Here is a 13,873-nt window from a genome sequence, read left to right as displayed (position 1 = left end):
ATGTACATCAAACTGATATGTACATATACACTGGCGGAACAAAGCATTGGCACAGCAAATTTTTCACAATATATGCAACAACTTTTATTCTAACAGTTTTTCGCCAATTTTTTTGTATGGAAAAGACTGCGTGAAAAAAATTGCCAAAAATCAACAACGATTCCTAACTAGTTCCTAGTTTTTTATAGTAGAATGTATTTTTATACGAAATTAGCGGAAAAATATTAGAATAAAAGTTGTTGCATATATTGTGAAAAATTTGAAGTGCTAATACTTTGTTCTGGCAGTGTAGGTTTTATAAATATGAAATTGAATTGGTTTTGCATTGGTGTAAAAAAAAATAAAAAACATAATCTACACTAATTATATAAAGAGAAGTCCCATCTTTTTATAAGAGGTGATCTCGCAAACGGCTGTACTTTGAGCTATTAAATATGTTTGTACATCGTAACATACTATATGTAACTAAATGTGCAAAAAAGGAACTTGAAATATATGAAGCATTTTTTGTAGTTTAAATTTTAAATTTTTTATTTAAAACATTAATACAAAAAATGGTTATATACTAGGGTATAACCGTTTTACTTAAATCTATTAGCTTTAATTCGCATCTCAAGCTTTGCATAAAAATTATAAAGCACTCAACACCAGAATTTAAATAATAATAAAAATAGTAGTAATAATAATAGTAATTAATAATAGTAATTAATAATAATAGTGAGTAATAATAGTAATTAATAATAATAGTAAGTAATAATAGTAATTAATAATAATAGTAAGTAATAATAGTAAATAATAATAATAGTAATATGTAATAATAATCATAGTAATTAATAATAGTAATATGTAATAATAATAGTAATTAGTAAAAGTAGTAATGAATAATAATAGTAATAATAATGGTTATATGTAATAATAATAGTAATATGTAATAATAGTAATAGTAATTAGTAAAAATAGTATTATGTAATAATAATAATAGTAATATGTAATTATATTAATAGTAGTATGTAATATTAATTAAAACCAAAAATCTTTAAGGCTGCAAACGTACGGTTACATCGTTGCTGAATTATTAAACTGAAAAAACAAGCATAGAAAAATACTAAATGCATTGGTAACATTCTTAATTAATAAACCCGGTATGCATACCTTATAATGAAGATATATATCTTTCTCTAATTCTCGCACCCTCTCTCGAATTAGCATTTTCTGCAACTTCGTTAGTAGCAACATCCTCCTCAAATTCGTCTAGAACTTCGAAACCCAAGTCTGCAGCAACGCCGTGTTTCAAAAGAATGTTGTGGAGGATTGCACAAGCGTATATAATATTCCCGGCTCTCTCATGGGAATAATGCAAAATGCGGTGCTTTGCTAAGCACCGAAATCTTGATTTCAGAACACCGAAAGCTCTTTCTACGCAATTTCGAGCCTTTGCGTGTAGGGTGTTGAATTTCACTTCTTTTGCATTCGATGGCTCTGCCACTGGAGTTAGAAGCCATGGTTCCAGTGGGTAACCCTGATCCCCTAACAACCAATTATCGCACTGGCTTCTATGTGTTCTTAGAAGATGAAGGCGTGTTGGGGATGTAGTCCAAATACCAGAGTCGTGGCAGGATCCAGGAAATCTTGCATTTATAGCCGTGAACAGCAAACGATGATCACATACCTATTGGGAAAGAAAATTGTATAATAATGTATCCGATTTCTTACAGAATTGTCATTGCTTTGAAATTTAATTTTATTTATCATTTACCGTATGTAAAAAAAAGATGTAGTAATACTTACAGCCTCTACGTTAATGCTGTAGAAACCTTTCCGGTTCATATACATGCACAGAGGGTTACTTGGGTCTGTTGATGATGGAGCGACTATGCCTATGTGCGTGCAGTCAACAGCACCTATCGTTCCCTTGATCTTAAACGCCGTATAAAAGCTGAAAGTAATGATATAACATAAATTTAATTTACCTTTTTTAAAAATTCTATTTATTACCCCTTTTTAACTTCCAAGACCTCATTTGAAGTTTTGGGGAACCTTATTTCGCCGCCCTTAACATCCATTATTGTTTTTGAGATGTGATGAATGGCGCGCGACACCGACGGCTGGCTCATCGCAATTTGGAAGTTGTTTCCTACACACTTCTGGTATGAACCATGTGCGTAGAAATACAGGCTCCCCAAAAATCTTATTATAAAAGGGATGGCGGATTTCTGAGGGTCGCGTGGTTCCAATTGTTGCATTAGTTCGCGACAAAGTGATTTAGGAAAGCGAAAATTTTGGATAAAAACTATCTCCTGCATCGAAAACGGGTCGCTGTCGTCCCTGAGCTCTCTCAAAAGTCGCTTCCTTTCCAGCTTTTGCTCGTCTTCCACAAGCATGGCTGCGCAAATAACTAGAATTTGTTCTGCCATTGAAATTAGTATTTTTTATATTTTTTTCACAAATTCATTAAATCGTCGCACTTTTTATTTCAACACAAACATATGTTTTTGCCTTGTCACCTGCCCAAAAGGTCATGACAATAAGAATGACAATTGGCATGATTCGAGCTTTTGAATTTTGCTGCGAATACCAAAAAGCTGCCAATTGTCATTTTTATATCAATTGTCATCGCGGTGAGTTTTGTCAGTGTGGCGGAATAGGGCTGTACATCTGACAATTGCAATCTTTATGCAAAATAATGCCACAAACACATGCCAGGATACAAGCGCCGGACCAAATATGCACACATGGGATATACAAACCCATGTAAATATGTTTGTATTATATATATATGTACGTTGGGGTTGATGTGGTGTATGTCGCACGAGATTATCCTGCAGCCCAACTAGTTCACGTTATATCCTTTTTCAATGTTAGCGTCTGGTAGTTTAAACATGGCGGTGTCATAGGAGATGTCAATTGCCAGCTACTGCATCAGCAGCCTACCAGTAGAAAAACTAGTTGTTCGAAGTGATACGCCGTCGCTTTAGCACATACTAGTTAATGAACTGGTATTTTTACTGGCAGATTCGGCATTTTACTGCGGAGAACTGCCAATGACGAACTGTTATGACTTCCCCATTTAATGCCAGTTTTCGTACTTGAATTTCTACCAACTAGTTTACTATTTTCTATGAGGAACTGGTATAAATATAACACTCATATTTCAAAATGGTTCTCTTTGTTATAAAGCAATCGCATTTTTGGCTAGTATATTTCTGGACGAATGGATAAGGATTGAGCCAAGAGCTGGTGTGAGCAAATTCAAATTTTGGCAGCAAATGTCAGTTACGCGGTTTTGCAGAATGACGATACGCGATTTTGTACTTTAAACGACGATATGTATGTATGTGTATGAGAGTTCAACATGATCAGAATCTGCCTAGAAACTACTTCAGCCTAAAGTTCGAAATGATATAGATCATTAAGAGTAGGATAACAGGGTGTGCAATAAATAGCGGACACTTTTATATATTCAAAACAACAATAACCTTGTTTACACCTTATAACCAAAAAACCGATTTGACTCAACACATACTTCTTTCAACCGTATGTACAGGCGCTTTAGCACACTCGTGATGCAGCCAATCATTTAGACTGCGCGGGATCAAATTTATACCAAAATGTTCAGAAAATTACCCTGAACAACTTATCAAAAAGTAGGAGTTCAAGGTGTTTTACTAATATGGTTAGTTAATGAAAAACTAATAAAATTTTCGAGGATAACACCAAAAAACGCTCAGAAATTATGCTATATGAATCTTATCAAAAAATTAGAAATACCAGAACATGGAGCAGAAAATTCTCTACAGAGAATTACTTCTTGAAGAAATACATTTGCCCTTTTCTGAAATACCTTTGAGTTTTTCTGAAATGCAATTACGTTTTTATACCTTTCATGAGCATGAAATGGTATTATAACTTTGGTCCGATGTTTTTAAGTACCAGAATAAGAAGAGATAGATCCATTACAATGTATACTTAAATGATCAGAATGTCGAGCTGAGTCGATTTAGCCATGTCCGTCTGTCCGTCTGTCCGTCTGTCTGTCTGTCTGTCTGTCCGTCTGTCTGTCTGTCTGTCCGTCTGTTTGTATGCAATCTAGTCTCTCAGTTTTCGAGATATTCGGATCAAATTTGGTAGGTGGGTGTATTTTTATAATGTATTAATCATTTGTCGGAACCGGAAGAATCGGACCACTAGAACATATAGCTCCCATACAACTGATTGTTCAGATATGAGATTTTTCGTTATAACTTCTCCATTTATGCAGCTAAGAAAATTAAATTTTGCAATACTTCCACCCATTATTAACAGAGAACTCAGAATGAAAATTATAAAGATCGGGTCGCTATAACCTATAGCTATCGTACTACTGATTGTTCAGATATAAGATTTTTCGTTATAACTCCTCCATTTAAGTAGCTAGTAACATGAAATTTTGAACTGTTGTCACTCATTATCAAAAGAATACTTTCAGAGGAAATGACGAAGATCGGGTCGCTATAACCTATAGCCTCCATACAACTGATAGCTCAGATATGAGATTTTTTCCATAACTTCTCCATTTATGCAGCTAGGAACATGAAAATTCTCACCGTTTTCACTCATTATTAACAGAATATTTACAGTGAAAATAACAAAGATCGGGTCACTATAACATATATCTCCCATTCAACTGATTGTTCAGTTATGAGAATTTTCATTATGACTCCTCGATTTATGTAGCTAGGAACATGAAATTTTGCAATACTTCCAACGATTATCAACAGAATTCTTACAGTGGAAATAACAAAGATCGGGTCACTTTTACATATAGCTCCCATACAACTGATTGTTCAGATATGAGATTCTTTGTTATATCTTCTAAATATATGCAGCTAGAAACATGATATTTCGCACTATTTTCACTCATTATCAACAGATAGTTTACAGTAAAATTAACAAAGATCGGGTCACTGTAACTTATATATTGCCTCCATATATGGGGTTTTAATGTAAACTAATTTGTTTGGACAGCTAAAACCGATAAATTTCGTAAGCTATTGTATAAATAATAATACAAAGTCTACTGAGAAAATCGTCAAAATCTATGCTGTATAAGCTTTATCTCTTATACCACTGATTGTTCCTATACCAGTTTTTGCGATATATCTCCTTTATGTAAGAAGCTAAACGCATTAAATTGTGTTACCGGTTTACATACCGATCACACAGCAGTGAAAATCACTTTGATTGGTGCTATATAGGGTATATCCTGCATATTTCTGATTGTTTAGATATGATTTTTTATATATGTAACTCCTCTATCTATGTGTGCTGTGAATGTATAAATTTTTTCAATTGCAGTAATCTGTTAAAGTAAAGTTTTCAGATGTTCATGAAAGGTATGAAGCCTTCGGCATAGCCGAAGACAGCGCTGCTCTTACTTGTTCTGAGTTTCATTTGGCCTTTTCTGAAATACATTTAAGCTTCTCTGAAATACTGTTGGGAATATTTCGGAATTATAACCGGATCATTTCGGGGCGAGTTCAGTATTTTTTCGGTTTTAGTCCGGCACAATTTTAGAACTACCTCAGGACATAGCTCAAGACTTTTCAGTTCTGAACCATTTCGGCACTAGTTCGAGCACATCAAATTTCATGAGTACCTGGTACTGGCCTTTTCTATTGGTTTGGTGTATGTGAAGTATCGGTTAATATTTAAGATTATGTTTATTTGATTAAAATATGTACATATATGGGCATAATTGATTTTCCATACAAAAGATTTTCAGCCATCACTTTGCAAAATATGTACATTGTACATGCATATGGGCATAACCTGAAAAAAGAAATCCGCCTAGTCCAAACATGATAATGCCAATCTATAGCTATATATTCGCCTTTCATGTGAAAACTATTATACTGATCGTTCCATTACTTAGGAAGATAGGAAGATATTAGCGCCCTGATAACAACTTTTCCTAACATTAATTTTTGTTTAGTAAACAAAATTTATAAAAAACTTCCCTAGTAGTTGTTTAGTATATCCCATGTGTTTTAAGTATTATATTAACAAGTATGTTAAAATTTCTGACTAATGGTCCTAAGTGAGACAAAAATTTAGCTTTCTTTCGATAGTTACGGATGTAAAATAGACTTCTCAGATAAAATAAAATAATAGTTTAAAAAAACTAAAAATACGCTATTATTACAGCAAGAACTAAAAAGTATAAAATAATTTATAGATATAGCGATTACGTTTAAGAATAATAGGAGATTCCATAACTTGATTTAATTTAACGTTTCAAACTAGCTTAAAATAGGATTAAAGTGATTGGCGCGTAGTCATAGTCAAAATAAAGTCGACTGTAAAGTTAATTGCAGCTTTTTGACATAATTTTTCTATGTGAGAAATTCAGTTTGTATGGGAGGTGCCACGCCTTTTTCAATAACTCCCATTTTTTCCATGAGTTTGGCGGTGATATTATATATCTTTATACTAAGTTGCAGCACTCTACGTTGAATACTTCCAGAGATATGTTGTGTGAAACTTCAGTTTATATGGGAGGTGCCAAGCCCGAAATTATTTTTCTTCTGTTATCATTCTTGGAGGGTATAGAGTCGATGTCCAACATTTCATAAATATCGGTACAGCTGTTCCCGAGTTTTTCGAACAGAAAAACGGCTTTCAAAATATATTTTAGAATAGGTAACAAATTAAAAACATTTTTTAATTAAATGTATCCTAAGGAAAAATTTTTATGAATAATTTTGCAAATAATTGCAGGCATTTAAAATTTATTTCAAGTATTTTCCAAAAAAGTTGAAGCATTCAAACGTAAAACTTTTTTTTCTTTCATTTTTCAACATAAATAAATAAAAAATTAGAGCTTTTTTAAAAATCACCCTGGATAAGTCGACGCGAAATTTTATTATCTCTTATCTAGAAGAAAGAAACTTGCTATCGGTTCATCTTTGGGCTCTGAAAATTCATTTGTACACCGCAACTTTTTTTGCCCCACTGTGGGCCGCCAGAAGGAGTCGGAATAGGCGTCGATTCAAAGTCTTTTGGCAAATTGGGTAACTACTACATCTGAATAATTTAGATACCTAGATACATATATATGAGGCGTTCTTCATCAACTGATTTGGTTCAGGTAAAAAATATCGGTTATATTCTTCGAATGTTTACTCATTTATATGGATGGTGTTTTTTAACTCCAATACGGCGGACAATGTTTTGAATTGATGATTGGATTCACTTGAAATTTGTTACTCAAGGGTTTTTGGGGGTCGCTGGATACGAATATTTAAAATCTAAAGTGGCGGGTCCAATATGCCGTATAAAGTTTTGAAAACTCGTTTATCCTCTCTCCAAACTTGGTTTAGGTTATAAAAATCGGTCCTATTCTTGAAAATATGGCGGACAAACATTTTAAAAACTATTGTATTCACCTACAATTTCTTATTCGCGTGTTTTTGGGGTCTCTGATTACAAATATGATCACCAATTTGTAAAATTCAAAATGACAAATCCAATATGTGGAATTCAATAAAAGTTTAAAAAAATTTGCACCATTTCGAATTTTAAAAATTCATGATCAAGCTCGAACGAGTAACAAGTTTCGAGCGAATGCAACAACTTATTAAAAATTGTTCCGCCATATTGGATTTCAAAAAACGCCATTCATCATTTAAAAGTAAACATTTTTACCGAATTTTCAAAACTATAACCGATTTGTTATGTCAACCAATGTTCGGCATTCATTTTGAACTTATTAATTTTAAATTTTGAACTTATTAATCTGAATTTTTAAAAAAATTTTGGGTATGCAGATAGATCGGCTATGTAATTCTAGTGAATCAAGTGCAAGTTTAAGCGGCTAAAAAATCGCGTTGAGTTTGGTTTACTAGAATTAAAATCTGATCTATATGCGTACTCAAAATTTAAAAAAAAAAATCAGATTAAAAGGTTCAAAATTTTCGTTGACTTTTTAAGTTCTGTATTTTTTAAGTTCTGTATAAAGTTTAAAAGTTTGGCTTATTGGTTTTGATTAAAGTATAAACCATATTTTTATAAAAAAATTAAAAAAATGAACGTGAAAATCATTGCAAATATTAAACAAAAAACACCATGACTTTTGATTGCCAGTGTAGATATGTACATATCTGTGTTCGTATGGAAAAGTAGCTTATGTCGAAAGGCCGGCTTTAGTATAATGCGGCATTCCCTTTATTTTTTAAACGACAAGGAATTTTTTGATGAGACTTAAAACGAATATTGACTTGCTAGTATCGGAGCTATTTCTTGCACGTTTATTTCCTAAAAGTTGTTTAACGGCTTAGCGCCCGTAAGTCATTCGAAATCGTATGCTGTGAATGCCGATTTATACTAAAGCCAGCCTTTCGACATAAGCTACTTTTCCATACGAACACAGATATGTATGTATGTACGTACATATGTATAGTGTCTGCAACTGGTATTCGCATAGATTCACCCACAATTAGAAACATAAATAGGGACACGTGGATATAAAAATTGTATTACAAAACTTCCTTTATGTTATGTTGACTAGTCTTCATAGTATATGGAAATTTCGTAGTTGTCACTACCCTGCAGCAAATTAAACTAGTTCAGAGCTGCCGCTGAACTACCTTAAAAAGGGACGGTACTAGTTCTTCATCTACCCGAAATCAATTCGAAGTGGCAAATGCCCCCCTCTTCAGAACTTTTGAGCTCTTTTCGAACTGGCTCCATTTTGCACGATATTGGATAATTAGTTTTTTATGAGGAACAATTATTAAGATCCGATTTTTTGGATATTTTGTCGTATTTTATTTTGTTTAACAGATTCCACGTTATTTTACAGATTTTTTTATATATTTTAGTTTTAATATTATTCACTTAAATTTTTAAGTGGCACAATTCAAATTTATTAAATCTGTAATGTAATGTATGTATGCACAAATGAACTAAAAAGTTATTAATAAAGTAAAATATTTACAAAAAAAATATAAAATTTACATTACAGCATAAACTATATTTTTAATTTTTCAACTAAGTAGCAAAAAATTAAACACACTTGGCACGGGGAATATAAAAACTCAGTGAATTTACTTCTTGTAAACTTATGTACATAACTCCATATTACTATGTCCTTAAATTTATTCTCATTTATAATTTATTGGAACTTTTGCTGCATTCGTAGATGTCTGATGCATTTTCTTCGATGAACAAGTAGCCTCTTCCTTCTCTTCTTCCTACGTGGATGTCTCCCCGTCCTCATGATGCAAGTCGTATTTGTCCACGTCGATGCCTTCTGCTTCCATAGCTTCCTACTGCCGTGATTGTATTTTCGTTTTGTTCCTTGACGTGGTTAATCGCTTTGCCAATTCGTTTGTTAGAGGCAGTATCGTCAAATAATAAAACTTAATCATTTGCGAAACTTTTTCCTTGGGATTTATTTGACAATCCCACTTCTGACCCACATTTTTATGATTATCTTTGTAATTTCGACGGATTTCGTAATCCTTTAAGGCTGGTTTTCACAATGTCATATTATGACAAAAAAATTTGGCAACATATTTTGACACACCTTTATCATCTTTTTTCATACCTTTACCGATTATATATAGGGCCAAAAAAGGACAGTTAGCCAATTTAGCAGCACATGTACACGACTGAATACCTATTCTGATCTAAATCAATGGGCAAACCTTTTTTTAGTTCCATTTGACAATGTGTTTTCACTTATTTGACGGCACATGCCATTGAATTTGACATAGTGAAAACCAGCCTTTAGGTTCGTTTTACTGGTTTGTTAGTGCAGTGGAAATTTATTATTGACCCGCGAGGAAAGGACCGACACTCACCATCTATTGGTCGACTTTAAAGCCGCTTTCGACAGCACTAAAAGGAGATGCCTATACGCCGCTATGCCTGAATTCAGCATCCCTTCCAAACTGATATGGCTGTGTAAAATGACGTTGAGCAATACCACCAGCTCCGTCAGAATTTGGAAATACCTCTCCGAGCCGTTCGCCACCAAACGGGGTTTCAGACAGGGTGACTCCCTTTCATGTGACTTTTTAATCTGATGTTGGAGAAGGTAATAAGAGTTGCTTATGCCGATGACATCGACATCATCGCTAACAAAAACCGCAAAGTCTGTTCTGCTTTTTCCAAGTTGGATAAGGAGGCAAAGCGAATGGGTCTGCTGGTAAACGAGGACAAATCGAAGTACCTCCTGTCATCAAACAAACAGTCAGCACATACGCGCCTTGGCACCCACGTCACTGTTGACAGTTACAATTTCGAGAAAGTAGAGAACTTCGTTTACTTGGGAACCAGCATTAAAACCCATAATAATGTCAACATGGAAATCCAACGCAGAGTCACTCTTGCCAACAAGTGCTACTTTGGACTGAGTATTCAATTCAGGAGTAAAGTCATCTCTCGACGTACGAAAACGACACTCTATGTGCCACTCATCATGCCAATGCTGGTATATGGCGCAGAACCATCGACAATGACAACATCCGATGAGGCAACTCTTGGAGTGTTCGAGAGAAAGATTTTGCGGAAGATTTACGGGCCTTTACGCGTTGGCGACGGCGACTACCGCAGACGATGTAACGATGAGCTGTATGAGCTTTACATCGACATGGACAATATGCAGCGAATTAAAATACAGCGGCTTCGCTGGCTTGGCCATGTTGTTCGTATGGACACTGACGCTCTAGCTCTGAAAGTACTCAATTCGGAACCCGGTGGTGGTAGCAGAGGAAGAGGGAGGCCGCCGCTGCGATGAAAAGACCAGGTGGAGAAGGACTTGGCCTCACTTGGCATTTCCAATTGGCATCAGTTGGCACAGAAGAGAAACGACTGGCGTGCTTTGTTGAACTCTTCCAAAATCGCTTAGGCGGTTACAGCGACAAATAAAAATAAGAAGAAGGTAGAATTTTAAATACAATGGCAAAAAGCATTTAAAATATGAAAGATTTTCTAGTTCTCTTAGTACCCTGCTTTTTTAATCGTTTGTTTGTTTTCTTAAATAACAGAGCTATACTCCAACTACCTTTAGTATTTTCCGCTGGTGTTTTCAGCGCCAAGAATAAACCCTGTTCACATGATAGGCCTCCAACTACACGTATTTCCTTGCATTTTATTCAAGTTCTTCATATGCTAATCCGCGTTAAATGCGTAGAGTTACTCAGTGAGCTTAACATCGCTTTAAAACCTCCGAACAACATTCATTTCACTCGAACAGTTGGACCGTGTGTACGTCACATTACATCGACTTTGGTGAAGCGTTATATCGACTTTGTCGCCTTCTCGGGGTTTTCGCTGGCAATTAACCAGCCATAAAAATCAAGGCGCTAAATATTCGAAATAGCAGTGGAGGAAAAATTGTCCAAGCCAATTTGCCTTATTATAGGGTTGCGATACCAGTATTTGTTTTACGATACCTACTCAGTACTTCGTTTAAAAGTATCGATACCAGAATTACTTGGTATCGAACGAAAAGTATCGAATATGTACTTGAATTTAGTTGTATCGTTTCACCCCTAGTCCCTAGATATGCGAAACAACTTGATCGCAATAAATTAAGCGGGATTCCAATGAAGAACAAGAGATTTGCAACTTTTGTTTTTTTTGGAAAATGTATGTATTTTTTAAATGTAATATTTAAAATTGCTGAGTTTGTTAAATCCACAAAACATGGAGAAATAAAACCACCACGATATGAAAGTGACAGCTCTCAATATCATATCTCCGCGGAACGAAACGTTGGGAAAAAGCGCATTTTCATCTCGGCGGCTATGTTAACATGCAGAACTGCCGCATCGGAAAACCCACACATGATCCTCGAGAAGCCGATGTATCATCAGATTTTGCATGCAAATATTTTCGTGTTATCAGCCGTTTCGGCGACGTCAATTGGCCACTTCAGGCCCCTCGATTATTGAGCCAGCCATTCGTTAGATAGAGTCACATACCGTAGCCAAGGTCTTGGAAAACTGGGTTAACAGAATGCGACACAGCGGCTAGCCGAGGCTGCCACATGAATAAAATCGTGTTCCATAAATAATATAAATGGTTGGTCACTCGAATAGGTATGAAACGATACGAGTATATACAAGTATATACTCGATACTTTTCGTTCGATACCAAGTAATTTTGGTAGCGATACTTTAAACCAAGTACTGAGTAAGTATCGAAAAAATACTCGTATCGAAACCCGACTCTCAAGCAAATTTTGCTATGGAATTTTTTCCTCCACTGTTATTCCCAATATGAATCACCCTGCCAACGAGAACCGCGAGGAGCCCCAAAGTCGATATAATGGAAAGTATAAGTCGTTGTAATGCGACGTGCCAGCTGTTCAAGTGGAAATATGAGGTAGGTGAATTTTCAATACAGACCTTTCAACGCGATGTAAAAGTCACTGAGTAGCTAGTATATTTTTCTTCGCGCTGAAAATTTTAGCGGGCAATACTAGAGGAACGGAGGACTAGCTCTATTATTGAAGAAACAACAACAAAGAAGAAACATACAAGGGTGAAAATAGTGGATCACAAAAAAGATAATACCAGTAAACAACAAATCGTGTATTAAGCGCAATAACATTGTTAAAAAGCAAATATTCTGCCCTATTACGATTGTCGATGTCGACGTCGATGTAATTTTTTCATAAAAAAATAGCCCTCGTATGTCCAACTCCAGCTACTTTGACCACAGTCCCTACAAGAATTGTGTGATGGAAACTAACACATTCTCATTTATCTTACTAACACATTTGCAAATTTTGCGTTGGTTAAAAAGAGACCATTAAATAAAGCCATAAGTCGGAGGAAGACGGAAGATCACATGAACACAAATGTTTACATCAGATTTTTCACACTGCCCTTTAGAATTTGATAGAAACTTGTAGGTAGCCAGTGACAGAAATCTCTATCAGTCTTGCCACTCAAATGATTTGTCAAATGATACTCACTGTTCTTGCAGGGGTATTTTTGCGAGGAACACCTTTCCTCAAAAATACTGTGGTCAGCGTAGCTGGAGTTGAACTAACAAGGGATATTTTTTTATGAAAAAATTACTTCGCTGTCGACCTCGACAACAATAAGAATACCGATTATTACGCTACATTAATAATAACAAAAGTAGTTTAGGATGAGCCTGCCCAAAACTATACAATAAATATAAACTATTATAGAATAAATTTTACGCAATAAATGTTAAACATTTCAGACACTAGATGCTTATCTTTTACACACAAGGTGCTTTTATATTTTCATACATATCTTTTTCCAAAAAGGAGTTATGAGTCTGCATTAGTAAATGGTTTCAAACACGAATATTGGACAATTCACTTTTTCATAGCAAGCAAAATGCTCTAAAATGTGAATACATTCTACTTATGCTTGATGCAAAATATGCACAAGATTCCATCGAACAATTAAATTCGCCGTTCATAGAAGTAACACATGCACTTCATACGCATTATAGCTTGCACATTTTTTCTTGCATTTCGGAAACAAATACTCAAACATATTACAACTTAATTTCCTATCTTAAAATATAAAAATCCCGTGTCACTGTCGTCGTTTACGCTAATCTCCAAAAACGCTTAACCCGAGAAAAACTATTTTTTTCATCGAAATTTTTTCTATGCTACTCGCATCATGCTTATCTAATACTACCCTACAAGAATTGTGTGATGGAAACTAACACATTCTCATTTACCTTACTAACACATTTACAAACTTTGCGTTGGTTAAAAATAGACAACTAAATAATGCCATAAGTCGGAGGAAGACGGAACACAAATGTTTACATCAGATTTTTCACACTGTAGGCAGCCAGTGACAGAAATCTCTATCAGTCTTGCCACTCAAAT

General features: G+C 34.8%; 1 protein-coding gene across 1 annotated transcript; it reads right to left on the bottom strand.

Moving 5' to 3' along the window:
* Positions 1–1,006: 1,006 nt before the first annotated feature.
* On the bottom strand, positions 1,007–2,591 carry LOC118750534 (putative nuclease HARBI1). Its single transcript, XM_036485247.1, has 4 exons — positions 1,996–2,591; positions 1,789–1,936; positions 1,153–1,669; positions 1,007–1,080 (listed from the first exon to the last, which is right to left on the bottom strand). The coding sequence occupies exons 1-3, from the start codon at positions 2,412–2,414 to the stop codon at positions 1,154–1,156; spliced, it is 1,083 nt and encodes a 360-aa protein (XP_036341140.1). The 5' UTR covers positions 2,415–2,591; the 3' UTR covers positions 1,007–1,080; position 1,153.
* Positions 2,592–13,873: the final 11,282 nt, after the last annotated feature.

Source organism: Rhagoletis pomonella, unplaced genomic scaffold, assembly GCF_013731165.1.
Source record: "Rhagoletis pomonella isolate Grant_MI unplaced genomic scaffold, Rhpom_1.0 Rhpom_scaffold_00291, whole genome shotgun sequence".
Classification (NCBI taxonomy): Eukaryota; Metazoa; Arthropoda; class Insecta; order Diptera; family Tephritidae; genus Rhagoletis; species Rhagoletis pomonella.
Note: the sequence above shows the minus strand (reverse complement) of the source record. Positions and strands in the feature narration are given on the sequence as shown.